The sequence below is a fragment of the Antechinus flavipes genome, chromosome 2 (assembly GCF_016432865.1).
Source record: "Antechinus flavipes isolate AdamAnt ecotype Samford, QLD, Australia chromosome 2, AdamAnt_v2, whole genome shotgun sequence".
Classification (NCBI taxonomy): domain Eukaryota; kingdom Metazoa; phylum Chordata; class Mammalia; order Dasyuromorphia; family Dasyuridae; genus Antechinus; species Antechinus flavipes.
Genome location: NC_067399.1, coordinates 457,290,264 through 457,304,979, shown reverse-complemented (window position 1 = coordinate 457,304,979; position 14,716 = coordinate 457,290,264). Strand labels below are relative to the sequence as shown.

The 14,716-nt window shown below is 34.4% G+C and overlaps 1 protein-coding gene across 2 annotated transcripts in view; it reads left to right on the top strand.

Moving 5' to 3' along the window:
* The window catches only part of ASTN2 (astrotactin 2), a 1,134,072-nt gene that overhangs the window by 444,402 nt on the left and 674,954 nt on the right, over window positions 1–14,716 (top strand). For both annotated transcript variants that reach the window (XM_051979519.1, XM_051979520.1), the window contains exon 7: window positions 3,859–4,026. In XM_051979519.1, coding sequence (XP_051835479.1) covers window positions 3,859–4,026 — 168 coding nt within the window. The remainder of the gene's footprint in view (window positions 1–3,858; window positions 4,027–14,716) is intronic.

Sequence of the window (14,716 nt, the reverse complement as noted above, 5' to 3'; positions counted from 1 at the left end):
CTAAAAACTTTGCAAAAGAATGGGGATTGGAGCAAAAGTATTTCCTCATATGTCTTCTTTAGGCCAAGCTTGTAATTTTTATATACTTACTTTCAAATGTCTTGTAGTTGTAGTTCTTTCCACTTATATTGCTATTGTTTCATTGTATGTATATATATATATATATATATATATATATATATATATTGCTTTCATGACTCTGCTTATCTCACTTTGCATCAATTCATGTAAATCTTTCGATGTTTCTCTGTATTTATCATATTTGTCATTTACTACAATTCAGTAATATTTCACTACATTCATGTGCTGTAATTTGTTTACCCACCTCCAATAGATGGAAGAGAAGACCATCTTTTTTGCTACCAAGAATCTCCTTGTGGTGTTACATGGATATGAGTTAAGGAATACAATGATTTCTGGAAAATTAAAAATTGTGAATGATCTAAAGGTCAATGATTGTAGGTAGTATTCTGAAGCGTAAAATTAAGTATTGTGCAAAAGTGACCATAAAGGATACATATGACTAGAAAAAGATAATGGTAGGTCATCCTTATGGGCAAAACCCAGTATTGTACTGGGTTTTATTTATTAATTATTATTATTAAATAATGTTTATTATAATATTAAAATACCTAAGGCAATAGATCTGTGAGGTATTTATAGGAGGATATGAACCCTTCATGCAGTCTGAAAAGGAGTGGATAAGCTATGATCTACATATATGGAAGCAGGTACCCACTTGAATGAGATCAAAGACTCATCTAAGTATCAGAGTACCATTATTAGCATTGCAACTTGGTCATGGCCTTAGAGTCAAAAAACCTCTGGGCATTAGATCTACCTAGATATGACTCTGATGCACACTATTGCCTAGTAACATAGTCTCTTTAAAATCAAAGACTTGGACTAAATGATTTCTCCTTTTTAACTTTCCCTACCTTCTCCCCCCACCTCTTAAGCATTTTTCCTCTCTCCTTTCTATTCACCCACCCCTTATTTGGGACAGGAAAGAGAAAAGCCAAGCCTTTGTAACTAATGTGCATAGTCATGCAAAACAAAAGCCCACATTAATCATATCCAAAAACTTAAGTTGTCTTCTGCATCTTTTGTCTACACCTTCTCCATCAGGAGCTGAATAGTATGTTCCCTCCTTAGTCTTCTAGAAACATGCTTGGTCACAGACATATCAGAGTTCTTAAATCTTTCAGAGTCTTTTTATTTATAATGTTGCTGCTATTGTATAAATTGTTCCTCTGGTTTTTCTCTCTTTACTATTTCTAAAATCCCTCTTGCTCTAATATTTTTCATTAATTTTTTTATTTGGCTACTTATTTAGTAATAAAAATAAGCTCTTTGAGAGTTGGGAATAATTTTTTTGTTTTATATTTAGCAGATTGGTGATTTGTATGTAATAAGTGATCAACAAATGCTAATTGAATTGAATCGAATTGGGGTTCTATTAGGATCTTTTTATTCCTAGATGTCTCATTAATTTGGCTATTTCCCATATTGGGACAGGGAAGAATTAAGATAGCTTTTGATATCTTAATGACATAATGAGAACCATTTTCCTACTAGATTTCAGCCTTAAAATTTTGATCAATGGGAGCTAAATAATTAAGGAATAGTAGAATAGGAAGAATTCCATCTTTCATCTCTTTACTTCATGAGGAAATATAAAAATTAGGCTTGACAAGAGACTCTTAGCTTCATTTATGAAAATAATTTTACCATACAATCTTCTCCTTCACAGTTCCAATTCATTTTTGAAATCAAAACCTTTCTTTTTAAAATCCCCCTTTACCTGGCACAGATATAATAGAAAAGCACTTATTATCTGGTTCTCTAGGAAATTTAGTCGGGTGATACCTTCTGCCTTAGTATTTTTAGCTCCCATCTGTACTTCTCAGTTTCTTTGGTGGTCTGTGTGCCTTTGGCTTCATAGAAACGCCAAAGAATGGCAAAGGTTCCTCTACTCACCCTTGATGTATGCTACACAATTACAGAAGCAGTCTTATAATCAATGTAATTGAAGATCAGAGTTAATGAGGACCTCAGCGTCTGTGCAGTCCCTTGAGCAATGCTGGGCTTCAGATGTTAGATAAGGAAATGATTGGGCTGAACTGAAAATCTATTTGGCTAATTAGATGATGCATATTCCCACAAGCCAGTGGGAGAGAAAAATACATTTTAAAAATAAAGAAACATCACAGTTTTAAAGCAGAGACTTGGGCATGGATTCATCTTAGAAACACTGCTCTCTGGAGAGAGAGAGGTGTGAGGAGACAACAGAAAGACACATTTGGTGCAGAGCCAACCAGATGAAAGGAGATTCCAAGGAAAACATGGGGGAATCAGAAGCATAGGGAAAGATGAATCTCATTCTTTCATGAGATGGAATTTAGTTCCCAAGGTGATCCTGTAGCCTGTTATTGAGTCCTTGCCATTTATTCATTTATGAAAAGAACATTTATTGAACAGTTACTAAGTGCATTTTTCTGGTCAGAAAATGAAAACTATAAGCCAATTGGTTTACCTTTTTTGCTTTGGATGCCAGGAAACTTAGAAAAATATTCAAAGCTGGACTGGAGTAGTTAGTTGGCTGACCTTGAATGCTTGCAAATATCACTTATCTTTCTTCTCTTTCCTTTAGATTAAAGGTTCTTAATTTGCAGTCCTTGGACTTCTGAGGGATTCATGGAGATATTTCAGGGGAATCCATGAACTTGTTTGTGAAAAAAAATGGCTTTATTTATACTAACCTCAAAAAAAATCTAGCATTTCTTTCAATTATGAATGTAGACAGCAAATGATTATTTTGAGAGTCCATAGGCTTCACCAGAATGCCATGACACAAAAAAAGTCAAAAACAACAGTCTCTGTTCTAATCTCTCTCTCTCTCTCTCTCTCTCTCTCTCTCTCTCTCTCTCTCTCTCTTTATATATATATATATATATATATATATAATTTTGCATTCTAATTTTATGTACAAGCTGCCTTAAGTGTTTTTTTGTTTTATAATAAAAAGTTTACATTAATATAATACCTTGTGGTTTCAAAGTCTTGACTTATTAGTCAATAAGCATTTATTAGGGACCTACTATGTGTCACACTGGGCTAAGTTTTGGTGCTTTAAATACATTATTTCATTTTGTCTTCAGAATAGCCTGTGATATAGACAATATAAATATCATTAGCCCATATAACAAATATGAATGTTGAGACTCTGAAAGGTTCAATGATTTGATTGAAACTATATGGCTTGTGGCAGTTAAATGGCACAATGTATAGACCATCAGCTCTGGACTTAGGAGGACCTAAATTCAAGTCTGACCTTAGACACTTAACACTTCCTAGTTGTGTGATCCTGGTCAAGTCACTTAACCACAATTGCCTTGTAACACACACACACACACACACACACACACACACACACACAAATAAAAGCAAAATTATATGGCTAACAAGTAGCAGAAAAGAAATTCAAACTTCCCCCCCACCAATTCAAAGAATGAGTCTTAGTCATAAGTTCAAAATACTTAGAAATATTTGATTCAATCCTGTCCCTTTACAGTTAAGAAAAAATAGTCCTAAAGAGTTTAAAACTTATCCAAGGTCCTTCTTCTATATCATACAGGTCTATATATGTTATGAATAAATGGATATGTCTACCTCTGCATAAAAGAAATAAATTGTCCCAGAAACAGTTAAAAAAAACCAAACTCTATCAGGTAATGCTATAAGGAATCTAGATTTCATGTATCATTTTTCCATCTTCAACATGAAGCTGTAGGTTTCTTTCTCATGTATTTGTATTACTGCTGGAAAAAATTAAAGTATTTTTCTGTCTATTCACAGGGAGCAGCTTCGTGGTGAGTGAAGGGAGCTACTTAGACATCTCCGACTGGCTAAATCCAGCCAAGCTTTCCCTTTATTACCAGATTAATGCCACATCTCCCTGGATAAGAGACTTATGTGGGCAGAGGACCACTGATGCCTGTGAGCAGCTCTGTGATCAGGAAACAGGTGAGCCAATGAAAGGAGGATCCATATCAGGACTGGGATGAGGAGGGATGATCTGAATGAATTCCTTGGTGCACCATCTGTATTCATTCCCTGTGCTTAAAGTCATAGTCAAGGAAGAAGGTCTCCAAGTAGAATCTTTCATAATTCTTCAATACTCTCTTCTTAAACTTTTTTCCATTTGGAACCCTTTTTTGCCTGAGAAATTTTTATGTGACCTCATGAATATATGTATATAAAATAGATAAATCATTTACTATAACAAATGATAATTTCATGACCAGTATTCAATTACAAGACTCTATATGGGGTCACAAATCACAGTTTAAGAAGCTGGGTACTGGTAGTGATTACAAGCCTACTAAATATTGCACTATATGATAATAATTATTCTGTTGCTGGACAAATAATTATTTAAAACTTCTTGCTTTTGTTATGGCTGAAGCATTAGTATGTGAGAAGGAAAAAAAACAAAACAAAAAAAGGGAAGCATAGAATTTTGAAACTCAAAAGCAATGGAGCAAAGAGAATATGATAACAAAGCACTTTAGACCTAAAAGGAACCTGTCCTGAATCCTGGTCTCAGGAATTGACTGGGATCTCCGAAGTCATCTAGTTTAACCCATAATCTTAAAAGGAATCTAGTCTTTAATATGTTTTACTTAATGATATCAATATTTTACTTGAAGAATGCCAAATGTCTCTTAAAACAGTCCATTCTAATAATTATTAGGAAATACATCCTTCCCCTTTCATGAAGCTAAGAAAAATTTCCTGAGTGCTTACCCTCATCAATCCTAATTACATTAATATATGTATTATATCCTTTCATTGTCCCCAAGTCTAAATTTAATTCTTCCAAGTGTTCCTTGTTCTACCCTCTTGGAGTTCATGAAACAAGCATACAAGCATAATTCCTTTCCCATAGTAACGGTTGAAGATTTAACCCCAGGCCAGAAAACCTCAGGTCCCTCAACTAAGCCTTTGAGGCCAAATTCTCTCATAATCCTTGTCCATTTCTGAGTGTGCTTGTCAGTGTCTTTCCTAAAATACACGGCCTAAAACTGAACAAAATACTCTATATGTGATCACACTGAGATCACCTACCTTTGCCATCATAGCTCTGAAAACTGAACTCTCTTAAATGCAATCTAATACTGAATTCACTTTTTTTGACTTTGTATTATATTATGTAGAATGTCAGAACATAGCTTCTCTCATCTTAGAGCCAATTACTCAATACAAACCCATCAGTTCACAGATGTGGAAACTGAGGCTTAGAAAGGGACTTTTAAAAAGTTATGGCTATACAGCATTAGTATCAGATCTATGGCCTTAACCCAGATTTTCTGACTCCTAGCACAATGTTCTTTCCATTTTTACAAGACTATTTTACAATATGTTTGGGAGGAATTCCTAGAGGGATAGATAGGAGTAATAAGGTTGCTAGGACATTAGATAAGAATGCCATAGACATAAGATACCCCAGATTTTTCTCACTGCTGTTATTCCATTATTTCAATTGTGTCTGATTCTTCATGACCCAATCTGGGATTTTCTTGACAAAGATACTAAGGTGATTTACCATTTTCTTCTCCAACTAAGTGTCTGAAGCCAGATTTGAATTCAAGTAAATGAATCTTCTTGAGTCCAGGCCCAGTACTCTATCCACTGTACCATGTAGATGCCCAGATTACTTTTACAATAGTTTAATAGAAAAGATAGAAGAGATATGGAGTAATGATGGAGTTAAGTGGAATTGAGATCTATTTGAATACTTATTTCCAAATAATAGTTGTTAATGGATCAGCCTTTAGACTGCTAATGAGATGGTCCCAAATTCTAACCTTAGTCATGCTCTTTTAAACTTTTTGTCAGTGATTTGGATTAAAGCTCATAAATGGCTCACTAATACATTATAAGTGATGCAATGCTGTGAAGGGTAACTAACATGACAGATTTGAGGTTCAAATAAGTGTTATTGTTAGACTACAACAATGGACCTGTATAAATCAAATATCAAAAGACCCTATGGTTAGCTTCAAAATGCCACCTGCTCAAATGTAGAAGGAGAGATTTATGACTAGACAATTTTAATGTGAAAATAATTTAAGTGCACTTCAAGCTCAGTAAGACTCTAAGAAAAGTAGAATGTCTAGAATGAGTAAGATGACAGTCTTGTATACTGGTACTTACTCTCAAGCTTTGTTTGGAATATTCTACATAGTACCACGGGCCACTTTTCTCCCCCAATATATTTCCCCTCAAATATATGTTAAAAACATTTGCTTTGTTTTTTGTTTTGAGTTCCAAATTCTATCTCTCCCTCATTCCTTTCCTTTCTTCTTTCCTGTTCCCTTCCCCAAGACAATAAGCAGTTAGATAAAAGGTATACAAGTGCAGTCATGCAAAACATTTCCCATATTAGTCATTCTGTACAAGAAGACTCAAATAAAAGAAAAAGAATGAAAGAAAGTAAAAAAGATAGCATACTTCAATCAGTATTCAAACAAGAGCAGTTTTTCTCTGGAAGCAGATAGAATGCTTCATCATGAGTCTTTTGGGATTGTCTTGAATCATTGTATTGCTGAAAAGAGCTAAGTCATTCACAGTTCTTCATCAAAGAATATTGCTGTTACTGTATGCAATCTTCTGCTGATTCTATTCACTTCACTGCATCAGTTCATGTGTTTCCAGTTTTTTTCTGAAATCATCCTACTAGTAATTTCTTATAACATAATAATATTCCATCACAATCATATACCACAGCTTGTTTAGCTATTCCCCAGTTGATGGGCACCCCTTTGATTTCCAATTCGTAACCACCACAAAAAGGGCTGCTGTAAGCATTTTTATACAAATACGTCTTTTTCCTTTTTTATGTCTTTAGGATATAGACCTGAAAATGTATTGCTGGATCAAAGCATATCCACAAATTTATAGCTAAGAGCCACTTTTTAGAAAAGACAATGACAAGTTGGGAGATTATCAATGATGATGATGATAATACTCAAAACCTTATTGTGGTCAGTTGAAAAAACCAGGAGGGTTCTTAGAGCAGGGATCTTTTACCTTTCTTGTTCAAAGAACCCCTTTGTTAGTCTGTTGAAATGTATGGATCCTTTCAAAGAATAATATCTTTACATGCATGAAAAAATACATAGGATAAGAGGAAAACAAATTAGTTATAGAAGCTCAGGTTAAGAATCCCCGGTTTAGAAGCAATATGTAACAAGTCAAATAATTTGATTACTTTTCTTTAAAGAGTTGAAGGATTATCATGGGGTAAAAGAATTCTGCTTGATCACAGGATAAGGAATGATGGGTAGCAGTTGCAGAAATGTAACTTTAAAATCTATGAAAGAAAAATTTCCTAAAAGTTAGCAATGTACAAAAGTAAAATAGAACTAGAAACAATCTTCACATAGGAGATAATGGCTTTTCCAGTACTGATGTCTTCAGGCACAGGATGAATGACCTTTTATTTGGGATGTAAGGAAAGTACTGGTTAGAGTTAGAGTGAGGTTAGTCTAAATGCCATCTAGGATCCTTACAGTTTTGAGATTTCATGTGAGCCCTCATAAAAAAATAAATTCAGAAGGATTGTGGGACAGCATTGTCTTATTGGTCCTGAATTAAGGTTGAAAATAAGGAGTTTCATAAACTTTACAACAAATTTGGGATTTTAGAAATTCAGGGGGCAGCTAAGTGGCGCAGTGGATAGAGCACCAGTCCTGAAGTCAGAAGGACCTGAGTTCAAATCTGACAACAGACACTTAACAAGAAAGAAAGGAAGGAAGGAAGGAAGAAAGAAATTCAGTTAAAAAAACATATTTTATATACTCACTATGTGCCAGATACTGTTAGGCACTAAGGACACAAGGACAAAAATTAAAATAGTCCCTGGCCCTAAGCAGTTTACATTCTGAGGAATTGGGAGAAGTATACCTAGACAAGTACATTACACATACACACAAATTTGGCATTAAGAACTCTCTGGTATTGACCATTTAACTTGAGCTGAGCCTTGAAGGTTACAAAGAATTCCAAGAGGCTTGAGATGAGGTCACCTAATACAATTCTCTCATTATTACAGAAAATGAAACTACAGCCCAGCCAAGTGAAGTGATTTGGATGGAAGTGACATGAACAACTAATACGAATGATTAATCAAGCATTTAAGTGCCTGATATGTGCCACGCACAGAAATGTTTTTAGGATACAAAGGCAAACATGAAACAAGTTCTAGCTTCTAGCTTCAAAGAGTTTATATTCTATGAAGGAGTTATCATATACGTATATCAGTCAGTATAAACAAAATAAATTAAAAGTATTTTGGTGGAGCAGGATGAAGCAAAGGAGTTAGGATTTGAATTCAAGTTGTCTGATGTGACTTTAGGCAAGTTTCTTAATCCCAATTGCCTCAGTTTTCTTATCTGTTAAATGAGCAGGGGAAGGAAATAGCAATCACTCCAGTATCCTTGCTAAGAAATACTAATGGAAATATGGCTGAAAATGACTGAATATATTCACATGGTTCCAAGAAGTTGTAACAGGTTCAGAGGCCACACCCTGGTAAAACCATCTCATCAGACAGTCCCTGAAATCAGTTTGAGGGTAATTGATAGGCTTCAAATCAATCAGTGAGTTAGGGGATGTTTACCAAGATATATGAAGACTTCCCTTGGCAGAATGGTGGATGAGAGCAATTTGTCCCTCTGGCCATTAAGGCGACTGAAGAAGGAACCATGGAGTGCTTAGAGCTTGGTCAGATAATAAAATTGCCAGGGCCATCCACTGCATTCTGGGCCATCACCAGATATCTTGACTTTTGTCTCATCACTGGACTTTCAGTTACTCTGGAAGAGAGAATAAGCATTTGTGCAACTCTGTCTCACTTAAATCCAATTCACACACAAGTCAAGACATTGGCCCTCTTCAAAAGTGAAGGATGAACAACAAAGACACAAATGGCCTAAATAAGACAGGAAACCGATAAAATACCTCCCTAGAGACAACAGCTTTGTACCCATTCTCTGTTGCTCTTACTTCTCTCTATAAAAGTAAAATATAGAAGCCTTCCTATTATTTTAACTGTGCTCTCCAGAAAAGTTCTTGTATTCTATGTATCTATTTCCAATCCCCTGCACACTTGGCTTTTCAGTTCTTTTCAAGTCAAAATGTTTAAAAATTTAGTGAGTGCAAAACATACTGAAATATATGATTGATCTAATGCCTGATTATGGTACAAGGGTGACCTGAGTTTTTTAAGGCTATCCCCACATAGCATATGTTGAGAGGGATCTGAACAAAACAGAAAAGCTTGGAGCCCAGATGAGTGGAAGGATAATAAATCTGTCACCCAATGAGAAGCCTAATAATAAAAATGATGATTAAAATGATGGTGGTAGGGATGATGATGAAGATACCACCCTATGAAGTAGGAATGATTCATATCTCATTTTACAGATAAGAAAAGTGAGAAGGTAAGTATCTTTTCCAGACCTATACAACTAGTAGCTTAAGCAGAATTTGAATTCATATTTTCCTGATTCCAAATCAGACAATCTATGTATGTATTATACCACCTAATTGCCTAGCCCAGATCGGAAAGTTTTCTACTTGTGACCCCTTTTTGCCTGAGAAATTTTTGTGATTCCGGGCATATAGGTATATAAAATAGATCGACAAATCAAACATTTAGTGATAATAAATCATAATTCCACAATCCTCACATTCAGTTCTGTGTGACATTATATGGCGCTGTGACCCAGAGTTTAAGAAGCTTTGGCCTAGACAAGTTCAAAGAGATTCACCTCTAGGTTGATTTCAAGGTAATGAATTTGTAAATGAAGGTTTATGAAGGAAAGTAAATGAACACTTAAAGAGCTTTGATTAAGACAAAGAACAATTGAAATTGCATGTGGGGAAGCACAGGGAGGATATAGCTCATATTGATAGAATCACAGAACCTTGAAATATTATAGTGTACAGATCGGATCCTATGCCCTATGGAAGTGAGGGAGTCCTTAAATTTTTAAAGACATGGTTGTTACCATTATGAAACTTTTAGTCTGATAGAGAATCTAGGACTTGAAATCTCTGTAGCTTAATCTCCTTATCCGTAAGAGCTCATAGTTTAATAGAGGGAATATAATGCATAAGTAAATAATTTTAATATACAATATTACATGATTAATGAGATGTAGAGATATTAAAAATGTGATTTGTGATATGCAAGGGGAAAGATAGCTACTAGTATAGAGACTTCATTGTGTTTGATGTTAAATATATGTATTTAGAACTTTGTAGAGAATATTTTGCCAAGTACTGTGGGAAATATAAAGTTTACATACATCACATATTTTAACCATCTGTTTATAGATCATATTCTTCTAGAAGAATCTGAGCTTTCTGAGGGCAGTTATTATTATCACACTTTATAAATTAGGAACTTTAGGAATAATATTGTCTCTACCAAAAAAAACCAAGCTTCATAAAACAGAGATAAAATGCATACACAGGCAACTATGACACACACAACACATATAAGTACCTTTGAGAGGCAGACTTTGCTAAGTATTGTCAGTCAAGAGTGAAGCTCTTAGAAAAACAGGCTAAAGAAAGGAAAGAACTAGTCCCAGAGAGAAAGCTCTATCCTATTCTCTTTTAGTCAAACTTTTCCTTAAATTCTATCAAGAAGATATTTCTAGTCAGAAATGGATCAGCAGGCAATACCACTGATGGATTGATTACACATTTATGGATTGATCATGCACAGAAATAGTAGAGAAAACCTCAAAGAATAGGTCATCCAAAAAGCATTTTATTTAGTTTAGAATATGCCATATGTATAGAAAGTGACTTATAGGGGGAAAGCATTCATTTAAGTGCCTACTATATGGGCATTGTGCTAAGTGCTTTGCAAATTTCATTTATATTTATATCCACACAAATAAATATATATATATATATATATATATACACAAATACATATACATATATATACATGTACACACTTGCATATAGATAACAAATATATACATATGTGTATATGTGGGTGTGTATACATATACTATATATACACATGTGTATATATTTATTCATATATGAATATTTAGATACACATATATATGCAAATATATACAGAAGAGAGACATAACAGAGACAGAGAGACAGAATGTAAAAACAGGAAGACAGCTGCTACTGACAAAACTCTCATAAGGGTATCAAGTAAGAAGGTATCTATAGTCAGTCTACAAAAGCTGAATGTTCCCAAATTCTGGATCACTGTTCCTGAAATGACATTTATTGTAAAACTATCTTTGCTCTCAGAAGGGAGAACTGGAGAATCAAGTGATACTTCTTCAGGGTAAAATGGTAAAACTCTGGAAACTCTAGTTTTCTGAGAGACTTTACTGTGTATCTGTGTTTCTACTGGTTGTCTCTTGCCCTATAGGGAATCTTATGTATTGAGGCATGCTATAAGTTGCCTTAGAGCCTTTAGACACAACATACACCCAAAAATTAGCCAGTGATGACAGTGTGTCATATCATTCTCAGCTTTTTCCCTGCTAACATCATTTAGTGTTATCTCAGTTAGATCTTTGCTAGAGGTTATAGGGAGACTAGCAATCACAAGTCATGGAACCTTTGCAACATAATCAATTTTACAGCAAATTTCTTCTTCTTAGTTATGTTTGCATCAGGTAACTGTTCAGATGAGTTTTTATTCTTTGATTAAATAATTGGTTGGAAAACTAGCAAAGTGCATAATTTGCACACAAACCAAGAATAACCAGCTGTATTTCCATAAATGACTTTCATTTTGTAAGTAGGAATTCTTCATGACAACTCATAAATTCAATTTTCTCTGTAGTCTCTTTTTGTCACCACCCCCCATGTCTTCCATCTTCCCACATGAGAGATGAAATAGAATATTAATAACTCACATGTGAGTAATAATGATAATTATAGTAGTTAGCCTTTATATAGCACTCTGAGATACACAAAGTGCCTTAAAATATGTTCTTATTTTATTCATATAGCAACCTTGAAAGGTGAGTGCTATTATTATCCTCATTTTATGAGGAAACTAAGGCAATAAGAGGGATTGTGACATGGCCAGAGTCACACAGCTAATAAGTATCTGAAATAGGATTTGAATTCATGTCTTCCTGAATAAACATTTTAAGGTTAGTCAATAAGCATTCATTAATCACCTGTGATTTGTTAGACATTGTGTTAAATAGATGGATAGATAGATAAAAGACAATTGTTGCTTTTAAAAGATCTTACAGTTTAGTAGATGAAATAGCATGCAATCATTCATGAATAAAAACAGATGTGTGAGATAAATTGGAGATAAAGAATAGAGAGAAGGCACTAATATTAAGGGAGATCAGGAAAGGCTTCTTGTAGAAAGTGGCATTTTATCTGGGATCTAAAGGAAAACAGGAGGCTGAGATGAAGAGGGAATTATAGGCATGGAAGATAGAAATTGTAACTACAAAATCAGGAATGGCGAGTTTGATGTGTGGAATATCAAGGATACCCAGTGTCATTGGATCACAGATGATGTGAAATGGAGGAGAAGAACAAGTGATGAAGGGTTTAGAGCATTAAACAGAGCATTGTATATCTTATCCTGGAGATAATAAGGAACAACTGTTGTTTACTAAGCATAGGTGACATGACTTGACCTGCATTTTAGAAAGCTTTCCCTACTAGTTGAATGGAAGAGACAGTGGAGTGAGAAAAGCCTTGTGGTGAGCAGACCACTCAGCAGGCTATTTCGAAAGTCCAGATGTGAAGTGATGAGAGCCTGCACAGGGCTGTAGTTTCAAGCCTGAGGATGATGGAATCCTTGACAGTAATAGAGAAATTCAGAAGAGGAGAGAATTTGAGGAAAAGTTTAATCATATACTGGTTGAGTTTAAGGTGGCTATGGGAGAACCAGGTTCAGATGTTCAGCAGGCAGGTGGATATGTAATACTTGAGGTCAAATCAGAGATTAGCACTGAATAAGTAAATCTGAGAATCATCTTTACAGAGATCATAACTTAATCCATAGAAGTTTATAGATTCCATAATCGATAGTTTGGGGTATAGGGTTAGGAAGATCTGAGTTCAAATCCAGCCATAGATTCTCACTTGGGCAGTAATTTAATTTCTCTTGGCCTATTTCCTCTACTAAAAATGAGGAAAACAGCTGCAGCTACCTTGTAGGATCATTGTGAGGATCAAATGAAATAATATTTGTGAAGCTCTTGGCACAGTGTCTGGCACATAGGAACCACTATATAAATACTTATTTTCTTCCCCTTTCCTACTTCCCTTTCTTTGCATTTCCTTTTCTTCTTTTCCCTTCTTTTGAGATAACTAAGCATAATAACTTAGAGAGAGATGACAGATAGGAGAGAGCCTTGGATTCTACTGTTAGTTGGTATTCCCTGGTTGAAGACTTGGCAAATAAGATTGAGAAGGAGCAGTAAGCTATATAGGAGAAAAATCAGGATAAAATTATATCATGGAGACCATTCCTAGGGAGAAGAAATTATCAAGGAAAAGAAAATGATTGATAGTATCAGAGTCTTCAAAGGTCAAGAAAGATAAGGATCAAGAAAGGCTAGTAGATTTTACAATTAAGAGATAGTGGTAACTTTGGAGAGAATAGTTACAGTTGAATGATGAGATCTAATGCCAGATTTAAGAGTTAAGAAGTTCTTGAGAGGAAAAGATTTGGCCCCAAAATACCACTTCCAGGTCTCTTTCTAAAGATAATTAGAAAAAAGTAAAATAACCTATATGTTCTAAAAGATTTATAACAGCTCTCTCTGTGGTGGCAAAGTACTAAAAATTTCAGGGATGTTCGTCAACTGGGGAATGGTTGAACAAGTTGTATCGTATGATTGTAATAGAATACTACTGTGCTATAAGAAATGACAAGCTTGATGATCTTAGGAAAAAATATAAATGGACTTGCACAAAATGAACAGAACCAGGAAAATATTGTATACAATAACAGCAATATTGTTTTAAGAACAACTTTGAGCAAAAAAGTAATTTTGTCTATTTATAAATACTCAAATTAACTACAAAAAATACATGAAGGAAGATCTATATGCATCCAGGAGGAACTGATAAATAGGTATATAGAATGATTTTACATATCTATGCATATTTGTATCTAATGGTAGTCATCTCAAGAGTGGGAGAAGAGAACAAGAAATTTACATGATAATTGTATATATTTTAAAAGAATAGCAGGTTATGTATAATACCTTTGCAGTTTTATATGCCATCATGGAAATGTTTATTTTTTTAATTAAAATATTTATTTAATATATTTAATTAAAAATAACATAAATATTTTATGTATATATATATATATATAAAATATATAAATTTTTTTAAAAGATGTGGGTATCTTGTAAAAGATTGTAGATGATCTTCTGAAGGAATTTAGGCATAAAAGGGAGGAAATATATAGATTAATAGCTAGAGAGAAGGGATAAGCCAAGGGAAAGAAAGTTTTTTGAGCACAGGGGAGGCATTTCTAAATAGAAGGGAAACTGGCACTAGACAGGAAGAAAATGAAAAAAATTAAGAGATTAGAGATGATAGAAGGGTCAGTCTGCTGGAAAAGAAGAGATGTAATGAAATCATTCATGGACATGGGGTGGTTAGCTTT